Raw genomic sequence first — 21,485 nt, forward strand, 5'->3', positions numbered from 1 at the left:
CCAACGGCTTCCATTTATTTCGCCAGACCTTGCAAAGCGTCCTGAGAAACGGTTACGAAACCCGGAGAACCGTAATCGCAGTCCCACGACTTTCTGCATGAAGCGCGTGCGGGTTGCGACACGTGCTTGAAAAGGCGGCGTCGTGAAAGTATTCAAGGTCACTTTATTTACAAAGCAAAAAAAAAAAAAAAAAATCGCGATGTTGTACCGAAGTAAAATGAAGTAACGTCACCGCTGCCTATCAATCGAACATTTGTATCGAAAACATTGCAGCGCTTAAGACATGCGAGACAGTGAGCTGTGGCGGTCGCACCGTTTTGTATACGACATTTACTTCTGCGTCCTTGACTTACGCGCTGCAATGCTACTGAGCTATCAACGAGGCATGTTCAACAACCGGCCTTGACATGCCTGCTCTGCTGACAGGTGCACACAAGTCGTCGACGCGCAAAACGTCGCTCTTCCACGGAGACGCATGCAAAACGTTGGTCGACAACGCATGTATGGAAGGCGTCGGACACGGCTGCTCTTCTCTCTCGCTGCCACAGGCGGCCGCGGACCCGGAAACGACCACAATCGCTGCACGCGGAAGCGAGCTGCGTGCGTCCCTCACTCTCGGCGGCACGCACCTCGCCGGCCTCGGCGTCTATCGACCGGCGCAGGTCGCGAAGACTCGCGCCTCCCCCCAGCCTTACACTGCGTTGGCACAGCAGCGAGCCCGCTTTCGGGCCACCTCGCTGTTTCTGAAGCCCCGACGCGAGCGGGCGTAGTACGCGTGCGCGCCAATAGCGGCGAAACGACGGCGAGCGGAAAAATCTGGGGGCACGCGAGCGGAAACTGCCCCACGATCGACTGGTTGGATCCGAACCTCTTCTCCTTTTGTGCTGCGGCAGGCGCGCATTTCGTGCGCGACAACACGCAGAATCTTGCGACGATTGTTTCCAAACATGCCTGCGACCTTGCCAGGCCGCAGCCCGCGCCTTCGTTCTCCCTCCCGTGCGCTTGTGCACGAGCGCCCGCATATGGGTCAACCAAAGCGCGCGCGGCGTGGTCGACTTTTTTGCTGCGCCGGCCCCTTCTACGCTTCAGCTACGATCAGGAACACCCCACTCGGTCACCGGGAAGGACTCACAATAAAGAAAAGCGCCGCCTCCCTCCACCTTGTAGTGCTAAAGGCACCTAAGGCATCCTAAGACGTGCGACCCTTTCAAATGTAGTCGGCGAGTTTTTAACCGAGCGAAGATTCGTTGGCAACGAAAATCATTCTCACCGGAGTGCGGGAAAACATAATAGTGATCGATTAAATTTCGAGGCGAGCGGGTTCGGTCACCGTGGCCATCGAGAAGGGCTTGCCGCGGGGAGAGAGAAGCCACGCCCGCTTTGTACGAAGAGGACCCTGCCCGTCCCCGGGGGCACGTACGCGTGTCGCAACACTTGCGCGCGCGCGTAAATGGGGCGCAGCCAAGACGGCATGCGCTTAATGGAGCAGACGCGACAGTTTTCTTCCCGTCTCTGATCGCATACTCGCGAGAAATAAAGGTAATTAAACCTGATCGAAAGGTTCGCCTTCCAGAAAGCCTACCCGCGTGCTCTCTCTCCGAACCCGAGCTTCTCACCAAGACTCCAACCAACGGGAGCAAGCAGGCCAATGTCAGTCCTCCGCGGGACTCGACAAAGAGGCCATCTTTCAACGTGGATAAATGCACCGCGGGGCCCGACCCACTTGAGGAGAAAACGCCGAACCGGGCACCGTCGTTCGTTCATAGTGCACACAGGGCGAGCGAAAAGGAAAGGCGGCCGCCGGGTTGACGACCGGGCGAGAAAAAAGAAAAGCGCGCGGTCCCGTTTGCGCCAGTGGGGCGAGACCGCCGGCGAGGCTCGCTCCCCCTCCGGTGCGTTCACCCCAGCACGCACGCGGCCGCCGGGCGTAGACTACGCGCCGTGCGAGCGCACGTCGCGGGAGCCGATGTCCCCCCCACACGCACACCCCCTTTCTTTTTTCGCCAGTCCGGTCCACTCTGACCTCGGCATGCTCATGACTCCACGGCGGAGGGTGAAACCGCCCCGACGAAGAGCGCCACGAGCGGGCTCTCGCGTGGCCAGAACTTGTCTCCCAATAAGCCATTCGCTGTTGCAGCGCGTTCTCGTCCTGGGGCATCGAACGAACGCAGCTCAAGCGATTCCCGTCGATTTCCCACTCGACCGCGGCTGAAGGAGACGGGCGGGCGCACAAACGAGCAGATCGACGCGTGTCACGAGCGGAGGAGTGTATCAACCGCGATCGCGCACAGTGGGTCACTGCCCTTCCACCACAGCGGCGCCCCACGTCGCACGAAGAGGCGTCCGAAAACGGGCGAGGGGGGCAGGCGTCAAGAGAGCGAACCTGCTGCACAACCTGGCGACGACGGTTAAAAAACGCCTCAACCACGAGAGCAGGGGCAGCAGCGCCGAGGGGACAGAGCAACGTCGTGGCCACCCGTCCTCCCCGCGCGCGGACTGACAGAGGAGCGTGCTCGGCGAACGCTCCTGTCGCCAGGCCTCAGTGCGACCACACGGCTACGGCTGAAACGGGCGCGGGGGGGGGGGGGGGAGAGGAAGCGGCCACCGAAGAGCAGCAGCGGCAGCAGAGTTCGCCCCTCAGGAAGGAGCAGACCGGGCCGGCTCAATGAACTCGGGCGGGCGGCTGGCTCCGTGGAACGGGAGGGGGTGTTCCCCAGCGGCGCCGAAAGACAGACCTGAGTCGAGGCAGCGAGAAGGCTGGGGCCCACCGCCTTTTCGCGAAATAAGAAGGGGGGGGGGGGGGGGGGGGAAGCATTCGCCGTGTACCGCCGACACACGCGGTGCGTGACGCGGCGCCACTGGGAAGGGCAACGCGGCCGCTCTACACCGGGGCACGTCCGCATAACTTTTCGACACGCAGCGTGTACACAACAGATTCGCTACCTAATAGTGCTGTTAGCACGTCTTCACGTGCTTCGCCGATTGCACTACAGAAGTGCAACAATGTGTGTATATAAGAAGGACACGAAACAGCCCTGTAGAGGCCACAACTGCAAAGCGTATTACAAATGCACCAAATTGAGAAACTATGCGCTACGACTCAAATAATTTTACCGCTTGCTGCTCCGGCGAAAGCAGAATACCATTCTTGCACACGCATGAAGTTACTTTGTCACCAGAGGCCCACACTCCCCAGTAGCAGAGAAGCCTCGCGCTTCGTTAACGCGCCACAATGCTGCAGTCCTATACCGAATGTTTTAAGAATAATAACCCGCACCCGCGGCGTCAGACGCACACGGTGCGGGCAACGCTCGCGCCGCAGCAAAGGCTACGTGAGTGCTAGCACGGGGGCCTACACCCCGACGCCCACCGGTACGGGTGTGCAGGCCACCACGCACCTCCGCAGGGGGAAAGAACGGCGGCATTCCTCGGGCACACACAACGGATCACGGGGAGAAAGTGGCCCGTTTCCGGTCGGGAGGCATCGCCTCTCCCACCGTCTCGGGCGGGGGAAGGGCGGCTACAAAGCCAAGGATGAGACCGCCGACTCGAGCGACCTTACCTGGTCGCCCCCCCCCCCTCTCTCTCTCTTCCTGCGCTCGGTCTCTCTGCTCTCAACGAATCCGTGCACCGCCGTGAAAGCCGCGGGCTCGCGCCTCCTGACGCCGCTGTTAGGTGCAACGGAGCCCCCCGCCACGAGCCGGAACCGGCAACGCACCTCTCCGCTGCGGAGTTCAGACAAACGACCCCGCCTAACTTACTGGGCCATCCGCGCACTACCCCACCGTGGCACGGGCCGTCGTGAGCGCAGCAGGCAGGTTTCCAAATAAGCACCGCACACGGGAGAGCGCCCTTCAGCCCAACACGACCTCCTCAAAGCAAGCACGGCTAATGATCGCCAAATTCCTTCCGAGATGGGCACGCGCAACGCCGACGCTGCGTTTCGTCAACTATGCACGCAACTGGAAGCGCACATGCGCCGTCTTCCTTCACCTCCTCTCTTTCACGGCGCCTGCGCTTTTCGGACGAAAGGAGCCAGTCGAGGAGACATCAGCCACGAGGGTTGCGCGAGTCAGCCCCACTCAGTTCTTTACTTTTCCATCGCAGCCGGGCCGACCGGTCAATACACCACGCCCGAAAATCGCCCCCCTCCCCCCACTCCCCTGTCCGGAATAGAAAGGATACGCCAGCGAGGAAGGCAAGGGGGCGCCTGGTTTTGCACGGAGAGGCAGGCGGCAGGCCAAGAGGGGGCGAGGTCGCCAGGTGTGCGACCGACTCTCCAAAGAAAACTGCGAAGGATACCAGCGGTAGCACACACTCCGCGGAAACTCTGCGGCGGCAGTCGGCATCACCGCCACGCGGGGCAGCGCCGGCATAAGGGCAAATGTGCCCCGTGGCCGCGTTATTTTGGCAGCCGAGACGGAAGCCCGCCGGCGCTGCGAGCAACCAGAAGTAGGTCGCGCGACAACCCCGCCGCCGCTCGTGGCCAGGGAGGGGAAAACAAGAGAGGACGCAGCGATGCGCCGCAGCGCGGAGCGAGCACGTCGCTGCGCCTGGACTGCGCGCGGTCCGAGGCACGAGCGCATCTCCGCGCGCACGACCCGAACAATGAACGACGCGGATGTCAATTGCGATGCACGCATAAAAAAAAGTAGCCGAGCTAATTAAACCCAAGCCGTACGCGGATCAGCAAAAAAGGCGCTCCGGTTCTTTTGTTTTCTATAGTATTGAGGTCGTCGACAAAAGAAATCAAAGCCGTCGCGTGGGCGTTTCACCGACCACTGCTTCACGAAGGCGGTGAAAACAGCTGTTTCGCAGCTGCAGAAACAAAACGGATCGAGGACTGCGGAGGCGTCTGTCATACAACACAAAAGATTCGAGAAAAACTGCAAAGACAACAAAAACAAGGAAGAGATGAGGCGGGGGGGGGGGGGGGGAATAGATAAGCAAGTAGACACACGGCAGGCTCGCAAACGGCAAAGGCGTCCTGTGCCAAAGGCGTCCTGCGCACCGCGCGAAGAGACCTCCGAGGAAGCGAGAAGCAACGGCGCGCCCCAAGGCCGGCCGCAAGCAGCGGAGGGGGGTGGGGGGAGAGAGAGATAGGATGCCGTGCGTGCAGCCGTGCGGCTTCTGAGAGCGGCCGGCACGCGCGCTCGTCACGCGACTGCCTCGCCCGCGACAACTCGTCTCGCCTCGCAGCGTCGCGACGGCTCCCGGTGCGCGTTCACGAGCGCTGTTTGCTGCTCGACTTCCACGCTCCCCCCGCCAGAACGGGTGCGTGAGCAGAGCGACTGGCGCCTCGCCGACGGTACAGAGCTGACGTGACGCGCCGCCGCTGTTCGTTCAAACAGCGCCTTCTCTCGCCATGCGCGACTCTCGTGAATAGGCGCGTGTCCTCAATGATCCTGGCGTTATCAACTTACAAGCCTTTCCGCCAACGTGTAATGATGTTCTGGCTCATACATGGCGCAAAGGGAAATGCTCAAGTCTACTTCTGGGACGTCAATGCCAAGCTACGGAACGTTCACATCTACGTGTCCACCAAAGGCGCTCGATGATAGCCCAAGAGGGATTGCTCGACACGACCACAACCATTACTATTAATGCGATAGCAAATATATGGACACTACAGGCGCATTTCTGCCGACGACGTCGCTGTGAGGTTCCGTATAAAGTCCAAGGGCGATAAATATTGCCGCCGCGCGCCGTATGCTGTATGTGTGTGGGGAAGCATGCGAGGGTGAGTCGGCGATCGCGTCTCGAGGAAAGCGGGGAAGAAACCCGCCGATTTTCCGTCGCGCGCTATGCTCGGAGGGAACGTGAGGGGGGGGGGGGGGGGGGGGGCGTTCTGAGCGCCCGGCTGGGCCGCTATCTTAAAAGCAATCTGCCACGTGCACAGAGTCCGCAATGCACTATGTTTTTGCAGTTTAGTTCGCGTTGATGGGAGCGACAGCACGAAGGTCAATCCGCTCGCTGCTGCTGCCGCGTTTGCTCACTGCAGCGTTTTGACAGCGAGTCTCCGCGGTCATAGAGTGAGACGTTCATATTTGCTTGTGCGCGTGTGACACCATGCTTGTTAATTAGTATGTTTATGTTTACAAGTTTATACGGCCGATAAAACTACTATCCTTACTTCATACAGCTGTCCGTTAATTGCTATTGCAACCGATGCTTCGGCTTTCGGGTGAAACTGCGACTTCTTTTAATACATGTGTGGACATCGTCTCTGCAAGTACTATTTGCTTGTAGAGAAATTAAATATTTCTTCGTCAATAATAATGTTAGTAATCAAGACGTCCCTCACAACCTACTGTGCAGTTACAGTATGTCCAAAAAATGAATGTAAAAGTGAAGCGTCACCGACTCTTGCCTCCTATACTCCCACTTAGCCGTCGGCTGACGCGCGCCACAGGTCGACCCCCCTCCGCTCCGACTGGGTCGCCGCAAACTCAAACGTTAAGGAAGGCGATGCGCACCTCCCTGACGACCTCGCCGAACGCCAGACCAACGTGACGCCGGCTAGAGTATCCGTGCCAAGGTCGGGACGATGCTGCTGGCCGGCACAGGACGCGCGGTGTTGGATCTGGAGGACAATACCAATTGCTGTCCCCCAGATTTTGGACCTTGTCGTTGGGTGCGGGAGTTGGCCGGGGTTGAGGAGGACTTTGAGATGAAAACTGGAGGTTTATTTACATTATTTACAGTGAGAGTACAAAGAAGTTAACAGTCGTAAAGTCATTACGGGCCGGCAGCAACTCGGACGCTGCGGCCCGTGGCAAGAAGCTCGAAACAGGTGAATGAAGGAATGCTCTCTCGCTGCTCCCGGTCTCTGGCTTTTGAGCCCTTCGGTGTCTCGAAGTCACATCGCGTTCGGCCAATCGGCGAGCCCGCTCAGGTGTCGTCATTTTCGGCCAATGGTAGGCTCCCGTGCGATTGTGTCACACCCGGCGCACAGGGTCGCTCCTCAGGCCCCAATTGTCCGAGGGTTTACTTCTCTCTGCGGTATTGCCTTCCCGGTCTGCAAATGCCTTCACAAAGGCGGATGGGGGGGATTGCCGCCAGGGCTTCACGGTGCATTACAGCCGTCTTGCTTCTGGACCCACGTTACCTGGAACAGTGCCAGGCTCCCGCTACACTTTCGGGAAGAGTGAAGCAGTGAATAGCTCCACCTGCGGGGCACGAGGTGGGGGACGCCAACGCGTTTGCACGTGCCGCGCCTCGGGAACGGGGTAGATCTGCTTCTGCGTTCCTTACTTAGGTGTGGCGCGATTCGATGTGGTCTGGTGAACTCTAAGGAGGCTCAGGAAAAGGTCCCGTATCTAACAGCGGATCGGCGAAATGCCTGCGCGCACTATAGTCGAGATTCGCCAACCGCAAGGGTACGCGCTGTCGTCACACGACGCAATCACTGTCGCTAGCGTCACCTTCGGTTCTTTCGAACGAGCCCACCTTGGCCAAGTTCGATGCCTTTCGCAAGGCGGTCGTACGGTATCACAAAAACGACTTCTCACTGACACCAAAAACGGAAGCCCGCGTGATTCGATGCGTTATCTTCAAAGACGAGTTCTAGTTTGGGAATACATGTCTGTAGCTGGAAGGTGCACAAAAACTTCAAAATTAAATGGGCGCCCAAGTCTCCAGAGAGAGATTGTGAAGAGAAAGAGGTGCTTTATTTTTTTTTTTTGTTAGAGCCCACCGACAACTTTCGTTACCTGAAGAAACGGGCCAAATACATTGTGAACGCGTGCTGCACAGCACAAAACATGACAGAAGGGAACCGTATTATGGCATTGGGAGAGGGCTTCGTTCTGATGTGGACGTAATAATAGGCTGCCTGCTGATGCTTATTCTCGCTCTTCCTGATGTCTAACCGTTTTAACAACTTCAAATGTACTAGACCAATTATCCATACATTTCCTTTTTTTCCTGCTAAACGATTCCCAAAGTAAAAAGACTGTCTGATCGATCGTAGGTATAGCGGGCCATGAGACAGAGTCAGATGCAGCGATCACATTAGTACAGATGAGCTCCGCTCTAGTAAGCCGCACTACTTGTTTAGCTTCCCGGTCGAACATAACTAAATGATTCTAGTGTTTCGGCCAATCCTGTAGCGCAGTAACGGTGCCTTGGGTCTTTGTTTGCGAGCACCTGGAGGTGGTCTGCATTCGCACTTGGCTGCACGCGGCGGCTCAAGCTTTCTTTTTCCCCCTCGAAGCAAGGACTCACCGTTGAGCTCGGGCGAGACGAGGCCGGTCAGGTCCGGCTCCTCGCCGTACCAGAAGAGCCAGAGCTCGCGCCGGTGCTGCTGCTGCTCGGGCCGGGCCACCCTGCGCCAGACGCACAGCAGGTCGGCCGCGAGGCACTTGGCAAACGACCACAGCACGGGCTCGGACAGGGGTTCCACGCCACCGCTGCCGCCGACTGCCGACGATGAGTGCTCGGTGCTCAGACGACGCCATTTGAGGCCACACAAGTCCGCCTGCGAAGATGCGGACACCGCAAGTCAGTTGGTTTCTTGGCTGTACATGGGCCGTATTTTGTAACATTCCAATTCATTATTCCTTTTATTTTTCTTCCGCCCTTTTACATTGGCTCGGACATGACTCGCAGACCGCCAGATCGCTGGTATAAGCCATTCGGTGGGCCGCAAGAGAAGCAGAATGAAAAAAAAAAAAAAAATGAAATGGAAAGTTACATGTAAGGTAAGGGCTCAGGTATTTGTATAATAGCGAGCTGCTGGCGGTGCTTTGCATGAAACCATTAAAGCTTGTTTACTTCAAGCGTACTGCTGGAATAGGCGCACACAAATTACAAGCCAAATGCGTTCGTCAAAGTAATTCCATACGCAGGTAACTGAGCAAACGCCCTAACAGTGTGCGCTGTGAATTAAGCAGCGGCAGAAGCAAATAACAGCGCGTGAAGTCGGGAGAAAGCGGAAAATACACACGCAGTAACTGCGCTTGCCTTTTGCCTCCCTCCTGTCGACACTTGACGCTCGGTTGTTTCCTTTTCTTAAGGCTTACATCGCCTACCTCAAACCAGTCGTATCCATTTACAACGGACAAACCCATTCGTTCCGTCTTCAAGTACTACGCCAAAGCGCTGCTGCGATCCGTGAATTTGTATCGAATGGAATTGTTACCTTACCCAGCTGTTGCTGCAACAGTAAGCATTCGTCCAGTTGGAATTTCAAGGTAAAATATTAGTAGGCAGCAAAAATACGATAAAGACGAACATGACTGTAGACGATGAGACTGGCCGCGTAGCAGTTTGTTGAAGCGCTCGTTAGCGGAAGCGTGAAACAGAGCCACAAGGATTGAACTAAAGAATACCGTTAAAAAAGATAGAGAGAGAGCAAGCAAACACACTAACAAGAAAACACGAACATCGTCAGAATTTCACTTTTCTTTAGTGTTTCCCCGGTGCGTGACCATCTGGAGCTAATCTGATGTTTGATGTTAAAAGTGCACTCGAGATGGCGGGAACAGGTGGTACGGAAGGGGGGGGGGGACGTCACGTTACCCACGCACGAGTGAATGATCCTTGGTGCAATGGTCATGCATCTTGCAACAATCATGTACACTGAAAATCACACCTAGACGATCGCACAAACGTCTTCATAGGTTCCATTCCCATAACGTTTCGGATGCCGCGTGCCATCTAACGTAGCCATGAGAGCCTCCTTAACAGGCTTAGACTATGTGTTTCCCTTACGCGACAATATTCGCATCGCATCCGGCGCGCGGGCTCGCGAGACTGCGATATGTGCAATGTGCCTGAGACAACAGAGCACGTACGCTAACTTGTTGCTCGCCCCGAGTACGAATGTGGACGGCAGGCAAAGACCTTTTCGCTGGCGCCAATTAACATCAGGCCGTTCATTGAAAAAGTGCAACTCGGCCGTTGGCTGGACGTAACATTGTTACGAGTGGAAATATACCGACAAAAGAGACTACACTGTCTTTACACTGCATCCAGACCGAAAGAAACGCTCGCGCCAAGAGCCCGAACACTTCATCGTCTTTCTCGTGGAGACTCGTCTTTTCAGCATATGTCGATGGTATCGTAATACTACCTCCCGGCGGCAAAAGCGCTGTGCCAGTGCTGTTAAATATCTAAGGCACGTGGGGAGTTGTAGGGCTTGAGCCTGGCGACGTACACAACGTCACTGGGTGTCACAGCGGAGGGCTTTTTGGGCGTGGCTAGAATGATTTCATAGGTGACATCGGTCACTTGGCAGAGCACGCGATGGCGGCCTGTGTAACAGGAAAGTAGTTCTTTCACGAAGGCCAACATTACGGGATGGTGACCAAAGCAACACGAGGGTGCCGGGGGAAATGTGGACATCAAGGTGTCGTAATCGTAGTGGTGCTTTTGTCTGTCTTGAAACACTAGCAATATCAACAAACCGAGCCAAAAAGGCTCTCAGAATTCTTTGTCAGCACAAGCTTAGATACAAGTTTGTGCGCAGGCCTCTCGGACACGAACGTGCATGTAATCGCACCCTGCTGTCTGTCCTCATCATCGTTGCTCATACACTTCCCTCTTTGGCTCCTCTTCCAGTCGAGAACAGAGGCAAAGGAATGTCATCGGAGACCGACCTCTATTTCCTGGAAAAATTCGCCTCTCTATCGCAGCCTATTTGAAGACTAACAAGTGAAACAAGAAGGAATTATGTGTGAACATGTTAAAAAAAGGAGAAACAAGAAATATTTTATGTAACAGTGTGATAATTCCATCAAGCACAGTTTCTGAGGCTGTCAAACAGCTCATACCCCTTTTCGGCAATTAGCTTAGCAGGCGAGTGTGTCATTATCCCAACCTACATTCTGCGATGCTACTGCCGAAGAACCGACCTCTAATTGCAACGAGTTATACAGCGCACGAGCAAAAAAAAAAAAAAAAAAAAAGTAACCAATTGATACTTTTACCGCGATACTAAAGCCCGATTAGGAGGCGCACGGGATACGCGTCTCGCTAAGCGTGCACGTGAGCGTGCGCGTCTCAGAGTCGGTACGCGTGTGACGAAGGGAAAGGCGAGCAGCCACACGATACGCACTAGTGAGCACTTCATTGCGCGTGTAGCACAGTGCTGCTAGGTCACCTACGGGAGTACGCTTGGATTTGAGAAAAGTTTATTTTTAACTTAGAAAAAAAGAGGAAATCGCGACCGAGAAATCTGATCCCGATCAGGCTCGACGACAATCGAATGTGCCCCGCGTATGACACCCATATAAAATTTTGAGCACTTGCCTGTTACGGCAGCGTAGGTCATCACGTTTCTCGCCACCTCGTTCTACAAACACGCTTATTCACGAACATTCACGCGCTTATTCTTATGGTGCTTGCGCTTCGCCGGCCAAAGTCCAGGGCGAGCCCCAACTCAGGCGACCAGCGGTACATTGCTGACATCCATCGTCTTTATGCTACACAAAACCCGCGGCGACTCCAGGCACATCACCACGGTTCCGAAACAACCACCTGTTTCCAAGCCCGCACCGTAAGTTTACATGCCGGCCACGTGACAATGGCGCACGAGCTACCACTTCCGTCGCGTACGCTCAAAATGACGCTCAAAATCAAGCTCTGCCGACACGCGCGCGGCCTGCGCTTCTCCCCTTTTTTTTCACCTTGACTTGGTCAGTGGCCGCAATTTCTTCATCATCATGTTACCTGACCAGACGAACTTTCGTCGAACTCTTGACTACGTCTCCCCTCTGTATACGCATAGGACAAGCGCGCATGGGCTCGCAGAAGCGTGACGCGTAGCCAGGCGCGTACGATTTAGCCCTGTGTGGTTGGGCTTTAACAGCTCATGTTCAGGCAAACGCGGTACAAGTGGTGAGCAACGTAATCATCGAATCACCGTCCCACGTCTGCGCCCAAGAGGCAAAATGACTCAGGCGTGAAAAAAAAAAAAAGAAAGAGAAGAGAGAGAGATAGGAAGGGGAGTGGGGGAGACTTGCACCCGCGCAGCGTCCTGCCAGCGGCGACTGATCGGGCGTCCTCGAGGAAACGCGTATGCCGAGCGGGCTGTTGCTGCATCGATCGGCGGGGTCCGTCGGAACGGGTGCCTTACCGCGGCAGCAACCATCGATCCGTTTCAGCAGAAACGCCATCCATCGGAGGGAGGCTCGCGGACGGGGCGGCGACAATGCAATTAGAGAGCGCGCGCGCAAAGAGAGCCTGCTTTAATTAAACACGCCGGCAACGCGACGACGACGACCGAAAAGGCTGAGCGCTCAGTCGACTTGGCGTGGCCTTCTTTTGACACTGCATGTCCCGCACCCATGACGCGAGAAATGCACTGAGTTCCTCACCTGCGATTCGGACACGACCAGAGCGAGACCGGCTTCCCTCCGAGAGTGTAATGTGCAGCATCACGATCCCCACCGTATGTGCCAAGCGTACGTCAAGATGGCAAGCGTGGAGAGCTTTTGAGAAGGAGCTAAGAATTACATCCCGATGTTACACACGAATGCCTATAGGAACACTATCTCCTAACCCCGTGATGCCCAGCGTCATAGACGCTACGTTGCGTTGGATGCCTCAAAATGCAGACTCGTGAAGCCTATCTTTGCTCACACTTGCGATTTATAAGCTCGAGAGTTTCACAATTATATACTTATCTAATTACGCTGCAACTCAAATAACATTTGTGTTTTCTTTTTGTTCAAATGAACTATCCTGGGCAAGAATAAAGGTGAGCCAGCTGTTCCAATTTTACTTGACGTGGAACGTGTCTGGGCATTACAAAGTCAACGACGACCAGGTTCATCTGGACAATGGCGACAAAACCTAGATCACCTATAGATAAATCACCAAGATTCCGGGTGCTTATAAACGCAAGCGACTATTTCCCGCCGCTGCGGCAACGCTGGCTCATCCGCGGTTCCTCCAACCCGATCTGTCCTGCCCTGCTCCTAGTTTTCCATTTAATCGTGTTCTCCGCGCGTACAGCGCGCCACAGTGAGTGCTCGGAAGCCGCGCAACAGAGATCCCAATCTGTAATCTCAATTTAACCCTACACCAGCTCCCGAGACCGCGCCGCGGCACCGCCCCGCCCTTTACCCCACCCGACAGCAGCCTTCCGACAGCCAAACTGGTCCAGGCGAGAGGCCTCGGCCGTAAGGTCGATCCCCGCGCGGTAACCGCAATCGCTGTGCCGCCCTTGCGAAATCCGATGTGCGCACTTTTCGTGACCTGCTGCCCGCAACGGAAGGATATGAGCGCTACAAGACGCGGTACACAATTGTTTCGCGGTAGCCACGAGCAGCCTTCCGGAATCCGGGAAGGCGCAGGACGGTTGTCACTAAACGACCGCCCTTCACACGCCTGATCAAACAACAGCATTTGACGCTCCTTGACGTCCTCGAAGGCGGGGAACGGCGCTGGCACGGTGTGTTGACCTAGCTGAGGGAAGCACAAGGCCGCGTATGTTCAATGTATGACGCGCAGTGAACTCGGTTACCTGGCCAACAAGGCGTAGCGCGAGGTAAGTCATACAGGCAGACGTCTAAATATTGCAACAAGTACCTCTTACTTGCCGTGTGTTCGTATTTCTTTCTTTCTACCTCTCGCAACTCGGATACATTATATGACAGCGCCTCGTCCATCTTTCCCTTTAGCCCAAATGACTTCGATCAAGGAACAAAATATGTTGCTATCTTTACCGTCATCCTCACAAAATTGACCTTTTACTCTTGGGCGATACTGGTGTGCTGAATTCCTCTAAGCTGCGGTTGTGTTTACTTGAGACAAACGTCAGTGCCTGACCATAATAGGCTGCGGATGCGCTTAAGGTGTATGAAATCAGGAGAAGGCTCAAATCTAGATATGCACTGGAAAAGTTCCGGTCGCTAACATACACCGAAGAATGCGGAGGCTGTCAGCCATGGAAAAACAAAACTAGAACGTGAGATCTTGGAAGTGGCGGCAATAGCAAACAGTGGACACGGTATGCGCATTAGCATGGACTCGGTGGCACATTTGAAAAAGGAAGCGCGTTTTACGGGTTGCTGCAGCTAAGCTGGTTCATTGTCCACATGCCTGGTTCTACGCCTTCTGTACCAGCTAATGACGATGGACAAATGTTGCCCTATAGTAATGGTGCATGCGTTGCTTGCTTTTTTTATTTTTCGCTTAAGTTACGTGAATCACTCAGGGCACAAACGCGTTACCAGAACTTCCGGTGGCCCTTTCGATAGAATCCGCCCATCAACGACAAGCCTCCAGAGCAGACCCAGACATTACCTTGTTCCTAGGAGAAATCCTGTATGTACGGCTCAAGGGGCCTTTATTAGATGGATCGTACTGCGTATAGGGCGAATGCCCAATCACGATAAAAAGCAAAATGCGACATTGCGCACGGAGTCTAAAGAATTCTCTGTCGAAAAAAAGAAAAATCTGGTTCACGAGTTCATTAGCGCGAGCTCGATGCTAGAATATGCCTGGTGCCAGGGGCCACAAAAGCCTGTTACGCCAGCCGAAGAGTCAATAGAGAGAGCAGCAAGATAAGCGGTCCACGGAGCCCCTGCCTCTAAGTAAACGGGCGGGATGTGGGAGAGGAAGCTACCGGAAGAAAAAAAGCAACATCCGCCCCAGCGGAACGAGCGTGCGGCGACCGCGCCGATCAATGGGCTTCCCTCCCGCTCGCCGCTACCGCATGTGTCGGGCCGCGCGTAAGGCCCGAGACGCGCGCAAGTGGACCTCGGGAAGTGCGGCGTCATCATTCGCGCCCTCGCCGCACGCGCAGCGAGACAACGCGGACGTCATCCAGCTGTGTTCGTCACGTCTCCTTTAGCCCCTGTTTTCTTAATCTCCCAATCCAAACTACGAGAATTCAGTCAAGGCGTATTTTTGGGCTAGTTGGTTCGTATCCGCAGTAAAACAGCGCCAGAGAACACAACGGACCAGACGGAGAAGAACGACACGTACTCAGGGCGCACTAGCAACTGAAGGTTTATTCACCGGATGCGCGGAATAAGTACAGGCCGAACATGAATAAACAAAAAGGGCAATATAAGAGACACGAAAGAGCATTGCCTGGTCAAGCTTACTACGCGTGAAAACTAGAGATAAAGAAAGCTGGGTGATTTTTGTGTCAGCAAGCCGTCCGTCATGCCCTCAGAGAAAGACGTCAGGTTCCTTACAGGATCCATTTTTTCACGCGCAGTAGGCTTGACCATGTGATGCTCTTTCATGTCTACTATATTTTCCTTTCTGTGTATTCATGTTCAGCCAGTACTTATTCCCCGCATCCAGTGAATAAACATTCAGCTGTTAGCGCGCCCTGTGTACGCGTCGTACTTCTTCGTCTGGTCCCTCGTGTTCTCTGGCGCCGTTTTAATACGGAGAATTCAGTCACGTCGTCGCTCGAGAAATGGAAGCGCGGTCGTGGCGAAACCGTTCCAGCTGCGGTCCTGACCTTCAATCTCCCGAATAAGGCGGCGAGATCAACCCCGGCCGCGACCTCTGTCCACGACACGCTACTGCGCTCGATGGCAAACGTGCGCTGTCATCTGCCAGGCGACGGCCACGCAGTGCGCGGCAGCGGGACACACAGCCGCCCGGTTTTGCGTTCGGGGTCGGGTGTCGGAGAGGAGGACGCCACAGCTAATCTGATCGGGGGACGAAAGGAGCGCGGGGACTACTTACTGCGCGCGCTTCTTGGGAAGCAGCAGCAGTCGCCTCGGGGAGCTGCTGCTCACCGCGCCGCCTCCCGATTCCGCGGCGGCTGCCCGCGCGCGTGTCACGGGCACTCATCGATTGGCCAGCCCGCTCAGCGTCCGCGCTCCAGCCTCGGGAGCGCTCTCGCCCATCCATCCACGCACAGAGAAGGGCGCGGCGCGGATGCTGTCTCTTCCACCGCCCTTTTCGCTCACTTCGGAACGCGATTACGCCCGCCCGTACGCACCCACACTTCGGAAATCAACGGCAAAATGCGCTAGCGTTGTGCTTAGCTAGAAACGCAGTGACGCGTCTTGCCATCTTACATTTGCCGAAAAGCATTGATTTCCCGAATGAACTGTGGTGGGAGTAACGCTTACGTTCGACGTTTCCTGCATCTCCAATTTCATCAAAATCAATTAACCGATCGTCCGATGTCAGTGCTCTGTCGAAAGAGGAAGAAGAGGGGGGGGGGGGATTCGAATAAATACCGGTGCTAGGTAAAGCGATTGTGAGCTTAGCTTCCGAAACATTCACTATACGCTGGGCGATGAGGACGCCACAAGAACGCCTAAACCGTATACCTCTCGCTTAGCCTCGTCATAGCCGCTGCTCACAGCTGTAGAAACTACTAGATGTGGAGACGGGAAGTGTCCCCAAAGATGCTCGGGCGCGTCGTAAACAACATGGAGAGGAGAAAACAAGAAAGCCTAACCGAACCAATTAGTTCGAGCGAATGACGCGATTGCCGAGAGCCTGAATATCCGGACTTGACTCCGCATGGCCTTCGACAGATAACAAATCGGCGTGCAACATGTGACCCTCAGTCCAGCTCGTGACCTTCGTGACGCAGAGGTCCCTACGGCATTGCTCCATTGCAGGCTCGATTTTTAGAAGAGTACGCATTTGGGCTGGTTGGTTCATGATTACGAGCAATAAAAACTGCGCTAAACGACAGGACGAGTGAAGGAACACAGACAACAGCGCTGTTGTCTGTGCCCCTTCACTCGTCCTGTCGTTTAGCGCTGTTTTTATTGCTCGATTTTTAGGCCACGGAGGTCGCGTTGTAAGTGCAAGAACATTAAAATGCAGTGACATTGCGGAGCAGGTACAGAATGCACCGGATAAAAAGATTTAAATGAATTATCCGACGCCCACTCGCTACGCCGGCTTTGAATGGACGCTAAAGAGAAACACCAAACAATTTCGAGTGATGAGGTATTCTTTGAAAACTATATTTTCCTTAACGACGCGCTAATTGGCTGATTATTGGAAGAGAAAATCCTCAAGTTCTACTTATTGAATTTCGCGTCGAATTATCGGCGCCGGTACACCTGTGTGGCGTCACGGATTCCAAAAGAATTTTTTTCGTATTGGGACCGTTGCGGCTTAGTGCAGCCTCTTGAAGCATTGCGCGTTCAGTCTTTGGCGGTTCTTTCATAATGCAGTGGTCTATCTTTACCGATAAAAAAATAAACTAAGCCCGAGCTAAGATCGCCATTACCTGCCGCGTCAAGGTGAGGTGCGGTGCAGGAGCTTTGAAGGCGCAGTGGCCACCAGTATTATTTTAGTGCCTTTTATGGCTCACCGCTCTTCTCACGGTAGTAGTGGCTTTCTTATTTATTCGTAGAAAGGTGGTTAATGGCTAGCAAATGCATGCGCTTAATAGATTGTTATGTATATTACTACCTTCTTCATAGTTCTGTACTAGCCAGGGGCTAGTAAAGCTAGGAAGGGCTACTTTTACTAGCCAGAAAGGCTTCTTAGTAGTTCTTACTAAGTAACTACAAAGCCACTACTACTTAGTGTGGCCGTGGTCTATAAATAGTGGATTGTGACGGTCTTATGCAAAATTTAGACGAACTGTAGCATTGCTCATTATTCTGAGCTAACAGTTATGTGCGGCGTCGTAGCACATATATATGCAGACAGTCTATAGAAATTTTGGTACAAAGCTTTGATTATTTATCCAATTACAAAGGTGCTCACCGTTGCAAGCTGTGCTCCCCCAAACAAGAGCTATATATATTCTTGAAGTCACTTGTAGCGTACGCGACTCGTAGCACGTTTTTCGTTTTGTATGTGTGTTCTTGCTTGTCGTTGCTTGATGGAGTAATTTTGTACATTGTTGCCAGGAGTTATTGTGCCATAATGTACCCGGTAATTATCGCGTATAACAGTAACCGATGCCTACTATAGAGAGAAAGGAAGAGGTTTTCTCTATTTTCTTTTTCATACGTATTATTTTACCTTCTTATGCTTTTACAAAACCATCGACTTAATATGACAATGCATGCGGCACTTACAAATCAAGCGGGTACCATTACATTGTTGGTAACTATATTTATGTTGCGTCAGCAACGGCACTACAGAGGAAGCACTTACTACAACGTACTTTTTTCTAGCTTCAGCAGGTAGTGAAAAGTACAATCATTTTACTACCTGCACTTACTAAGAAAGTAGTGCTTTTTTGTGACAAGTAACGTGTAAGTATTTAGTTTGTGAATATGACGATTTCTTTATGACTGCACAAGAGAATTTTCTCACGTAATAGGGTCAGACTAGGTTAGTGTGAAAAATAAGGAAACACTTATTTTATTGTCACACTAAAGTTGCATACAACTGCGGGACCTGACGTCATCGACATCATCGTGACGTCAGTGGTTGATTTACGGCGTGTTAACACGTCCCAGGGCAACAATTGGGTCACGAGGAACGCCGCGTAGTACTCGGCGACCCGCGAGCTCGTGATCGGCAGAAGAAATGCCACAGCCACCGAGCGCCCGCGGTGGACCGGTAAAACAGAGCACCCTGGCGGTTGAAAGCATTCTCAAGGTTTAGAGTATTTGAATCCTCATTTAAGAAAATGAAAGAAACGTCGAAATTGTCACGTCCTTACTGCTTTACCTCTGGACCAATGATTCCTGTAAGAATCAATGTTTTGCGGGAAATATCCGAGATCAAGAAAAGAACATTTAGCAGAACTATTCTCAGAAATGGGTCAGCAAAACTTAGTTACGTAATTTGTCCCATTTGTGCCGCATATAAAGATTACTCTTCTTGATACTTCACAAACGTCCAGGCGACGCATCACGTTGAAGTTAGGCCTGTGCGCTGTGCCTTTGGACCCCGCTGCCTAATGCGCATCACGTGCCTTGGGTCGCACAAAAATGGTTTTCAAATAATTTATGACCATAAATCGCATCACTGTGATTGTGAATTAAGACGCCTGAAGAACCAGATGCTATTTACAACACAATGAGTTGTTGGTAGTTCATGAGAAAAACCTTCGCTTCGTTGCCAAACACTCCAGTGGGAACTTCTTTATTTTCCCCTGTCGTGCACCGCCTCTTCTACAACGTCGATGTGGAGGCGTACAAGCGTCGTCTGATCGTTCAGATGCACGTAATATAAACCTTTCGCTTCATTAAAGAAGAAATGCAGAACAGAAAGCGTTAAATCAACGGCACAACTGTCACCGCAAGGTGCTCATCCCCACCGCACGGCGCACGACCGAGTTGTTGGCAACAAACGGCGAGGGAGCGAAGGCCGGCGAAACGCCCGTTTTGCGGAACGTAGCCTTGCGCAGGCGCGAAACTGGCAACACGTGACGCAGCCGCGAAGGACGACGATGGTTTTCGATAAGAGACGCCACGCTTATTGGCGGTTCACAAGCGAGGCTTCGAGAGCTTCGGAACAGGCGCCTAAGTGTGTGCACCACAACGTTCGGTGAACTCGTTTGCTACGTTCACCAACCAACTCGGCGGTTCCTGCGTCAACTTCTCATCCGCACAGTGACTTTCCAACTGGGGAATACCATTGTAGTGCGTTGCTGTCGGCGCATAGATGTGGAAGACTGCGCTCTGCGCGCCGTACAAGACAGCTATGATTACAATTAGGGCGTTACACCCGCCATGGTTGCTCAGTGGCTATGGTGTTAGGCTGCTGAGCACGAGGTCGCGGGATCGAATCCCGGCCACGGCGGCCGCATTTCGATGGGGGCGAAATGCGAAAACACCCGCGTACTTAGATTTAGATGCACGTTAAAGAACCCCAGGTGGTCGAAATTTCCGGAGTCCTCCACTACGGCGTGCCTCATAATCAGAAAGTGGTTTTGGCACGTAAAACCCCATAATTAATTAGGGCGTTACATCAGTGACGCTCAGCAAGGTCAAAAATCTAGTGTGGTTATCACGCGCTTATTAATATATATATATATATATATATATAAGGCCGACAGCAACTAAAGGTGCACCAGGCAAATAGACTTCCTTACTTAACAGATAAAGACTGGTGTCGTAAACTGCAAGTTTCAATCAATGGTGCCCAACCTTTACAGCGTTGAGTGAGTCGCTTCAACAAAGGCAATGCTACGGTTGCGCGCCTACGGATTGCTCACAGGGCTCTCACAGCAGCCTCGACAGCTGTGTCACACAACGCCAAGGCGCGCCGCGACAGCCAGGTGCAAGCTTAGCCAGGTATGGAGCGATCGCGTCACAGTGCGGTAGGTTCGTTACGACGCGGCTTCGTGACAGCGAGTACGGTTTGCAGTCGCGTGTGCGTGCGGCAACAGGCAGGGAGCGAACGGAAGCACGCTTAGCTAGAGAAGAAAATATAAGGGTATCGCCAGCGTTAACAAATCCTATGCCAGGGATTACTTCCTTTGCACATAAAACAGGACAGATCCCCTTTGAGAACAATTGCTCGGCATGTCTAATGCTGCAGGACTGGATGGAAAGTTCATCAAACGCCATAACTTTTTTTTTTTTATGATAGAAAGCTGTATTTCCGATCTACATTTTTTTTACGCAAATACAACAATCCCACACTTGACACGGCCATGTAAATTAGTAATGTCTACATTGCGCACATCACCGACTCACTTTAAAAGCAGACACGAGATGCGCACAAGCCGTATGCTGGCCGAGTACTTTTTTGAGCGTCGTTTCCGCAATAAATGGAATAATGAACCTAGTCAAGGAACTTTGTCTCCATTCTTGACAATGCCCCGCTGATGAAAGCGCAGTGGGCTGCCACGATTGCGCATGCAGGTGTTCGTCGCGCCGATATCGTGCCTGATTGCAAGCCCCCCCGAATAGCTCTTCGTATCGCGCCCGGCGGTTTCGAAAGAAGGACAATCCCCTCACAATTAAGCTTTATCCTCGCCGCACTGATAAGGATAAAGGGGGAACGCCCGGCGTGTTCCCGTCCCATACATTTCGCAGTCGATGCTCCCTCTACGGCTGCCGCACTGCGAAGACGACTCTCTCGCCCGCGCGGTGGGTCAAGCCGCGCTGCTGTCCACCTACCGGTAGCGACAACAGGGGGCTGCGCAGCCACAGGCAACGATAAGCGGTGGAACAGCGACCGACACGGGCTGCCGCTCATCGACAGCCTGTCGATGGCCAGACAGCGTGGCAGCGCCTCTTGACACGCGACGTTCCGACCCGCGCTACTGCGCGCGACCACTTGCGGCACCCCAAACCCTTTGGTGTCGGACGAGCCGTCAGCCACAACTGCTAACCGAATGTCACAAACAGTCGACAACAAACGTTTCTAGACGGAACTCTGGCACTGCACGCGATTGTTCAGCTGCAATGGGTGCTATTATGGACGGTTGCCAAATTTCGCCATATTGTCGAATCCAACATCATGCTAGCAGCTGCGATTGGCTCGGAGGGTTGATACAGCCTGTCCGGTTGGCTCAATATTACCATTGCTGAACCTGAGTGAAGCCAGATTTGTATAATATCCGTGCTTGTGTGACTTCAGACGTTCTTGTGGCGTTATCGATTACACTTTATTTTTATAACATT

The 21,485-nt window shown here is 53.4% G+C and overlaps 1 protein-coding gene across 4 annotated transcripts in view; it reads right to left on the reverse strand.

The window, feature by feature from the left end:
- Nucleotides 1-21,485, reverse strand: part of LOC126519683 (mediator of RNA polymerase II transcription subunit 13-like) — a 176,105-nt gene that overhangs the window by 123,357 nt on the left and 31,263 nt on the right. For all 4 annotated transcript variants that reach the window (XM_050169063.3, XM_050169055.3, XM_050169049.3 and 1 more), the window contains exon 2: nucleotides 8,227-8,479. In XM_050169063.3, the coding sequence (XP_050025020.1) occupies nucleotides 8,227-8,479 (253 nt within the window). The remainder of the gene's footprint in view (nucleotides 1-8,226; nucleotides 8,480-21,485) is intronic.

Source organism: Dermacentor andersoni, chromosome 3 (assembly GCF_023375885.2).
Source record: "Dermacentor andersoni chromosome 3, qqDerAnde1_hic_scaffold, whole genome shotgun sequence".
In the NCBI taxonomy this organism is placed as follows: Eukaryota; Metazoa; Arthropoda; class Arachnida; order Ixodida; family Ixodidae; genus Dermacentor; species Dermacentor andersoni.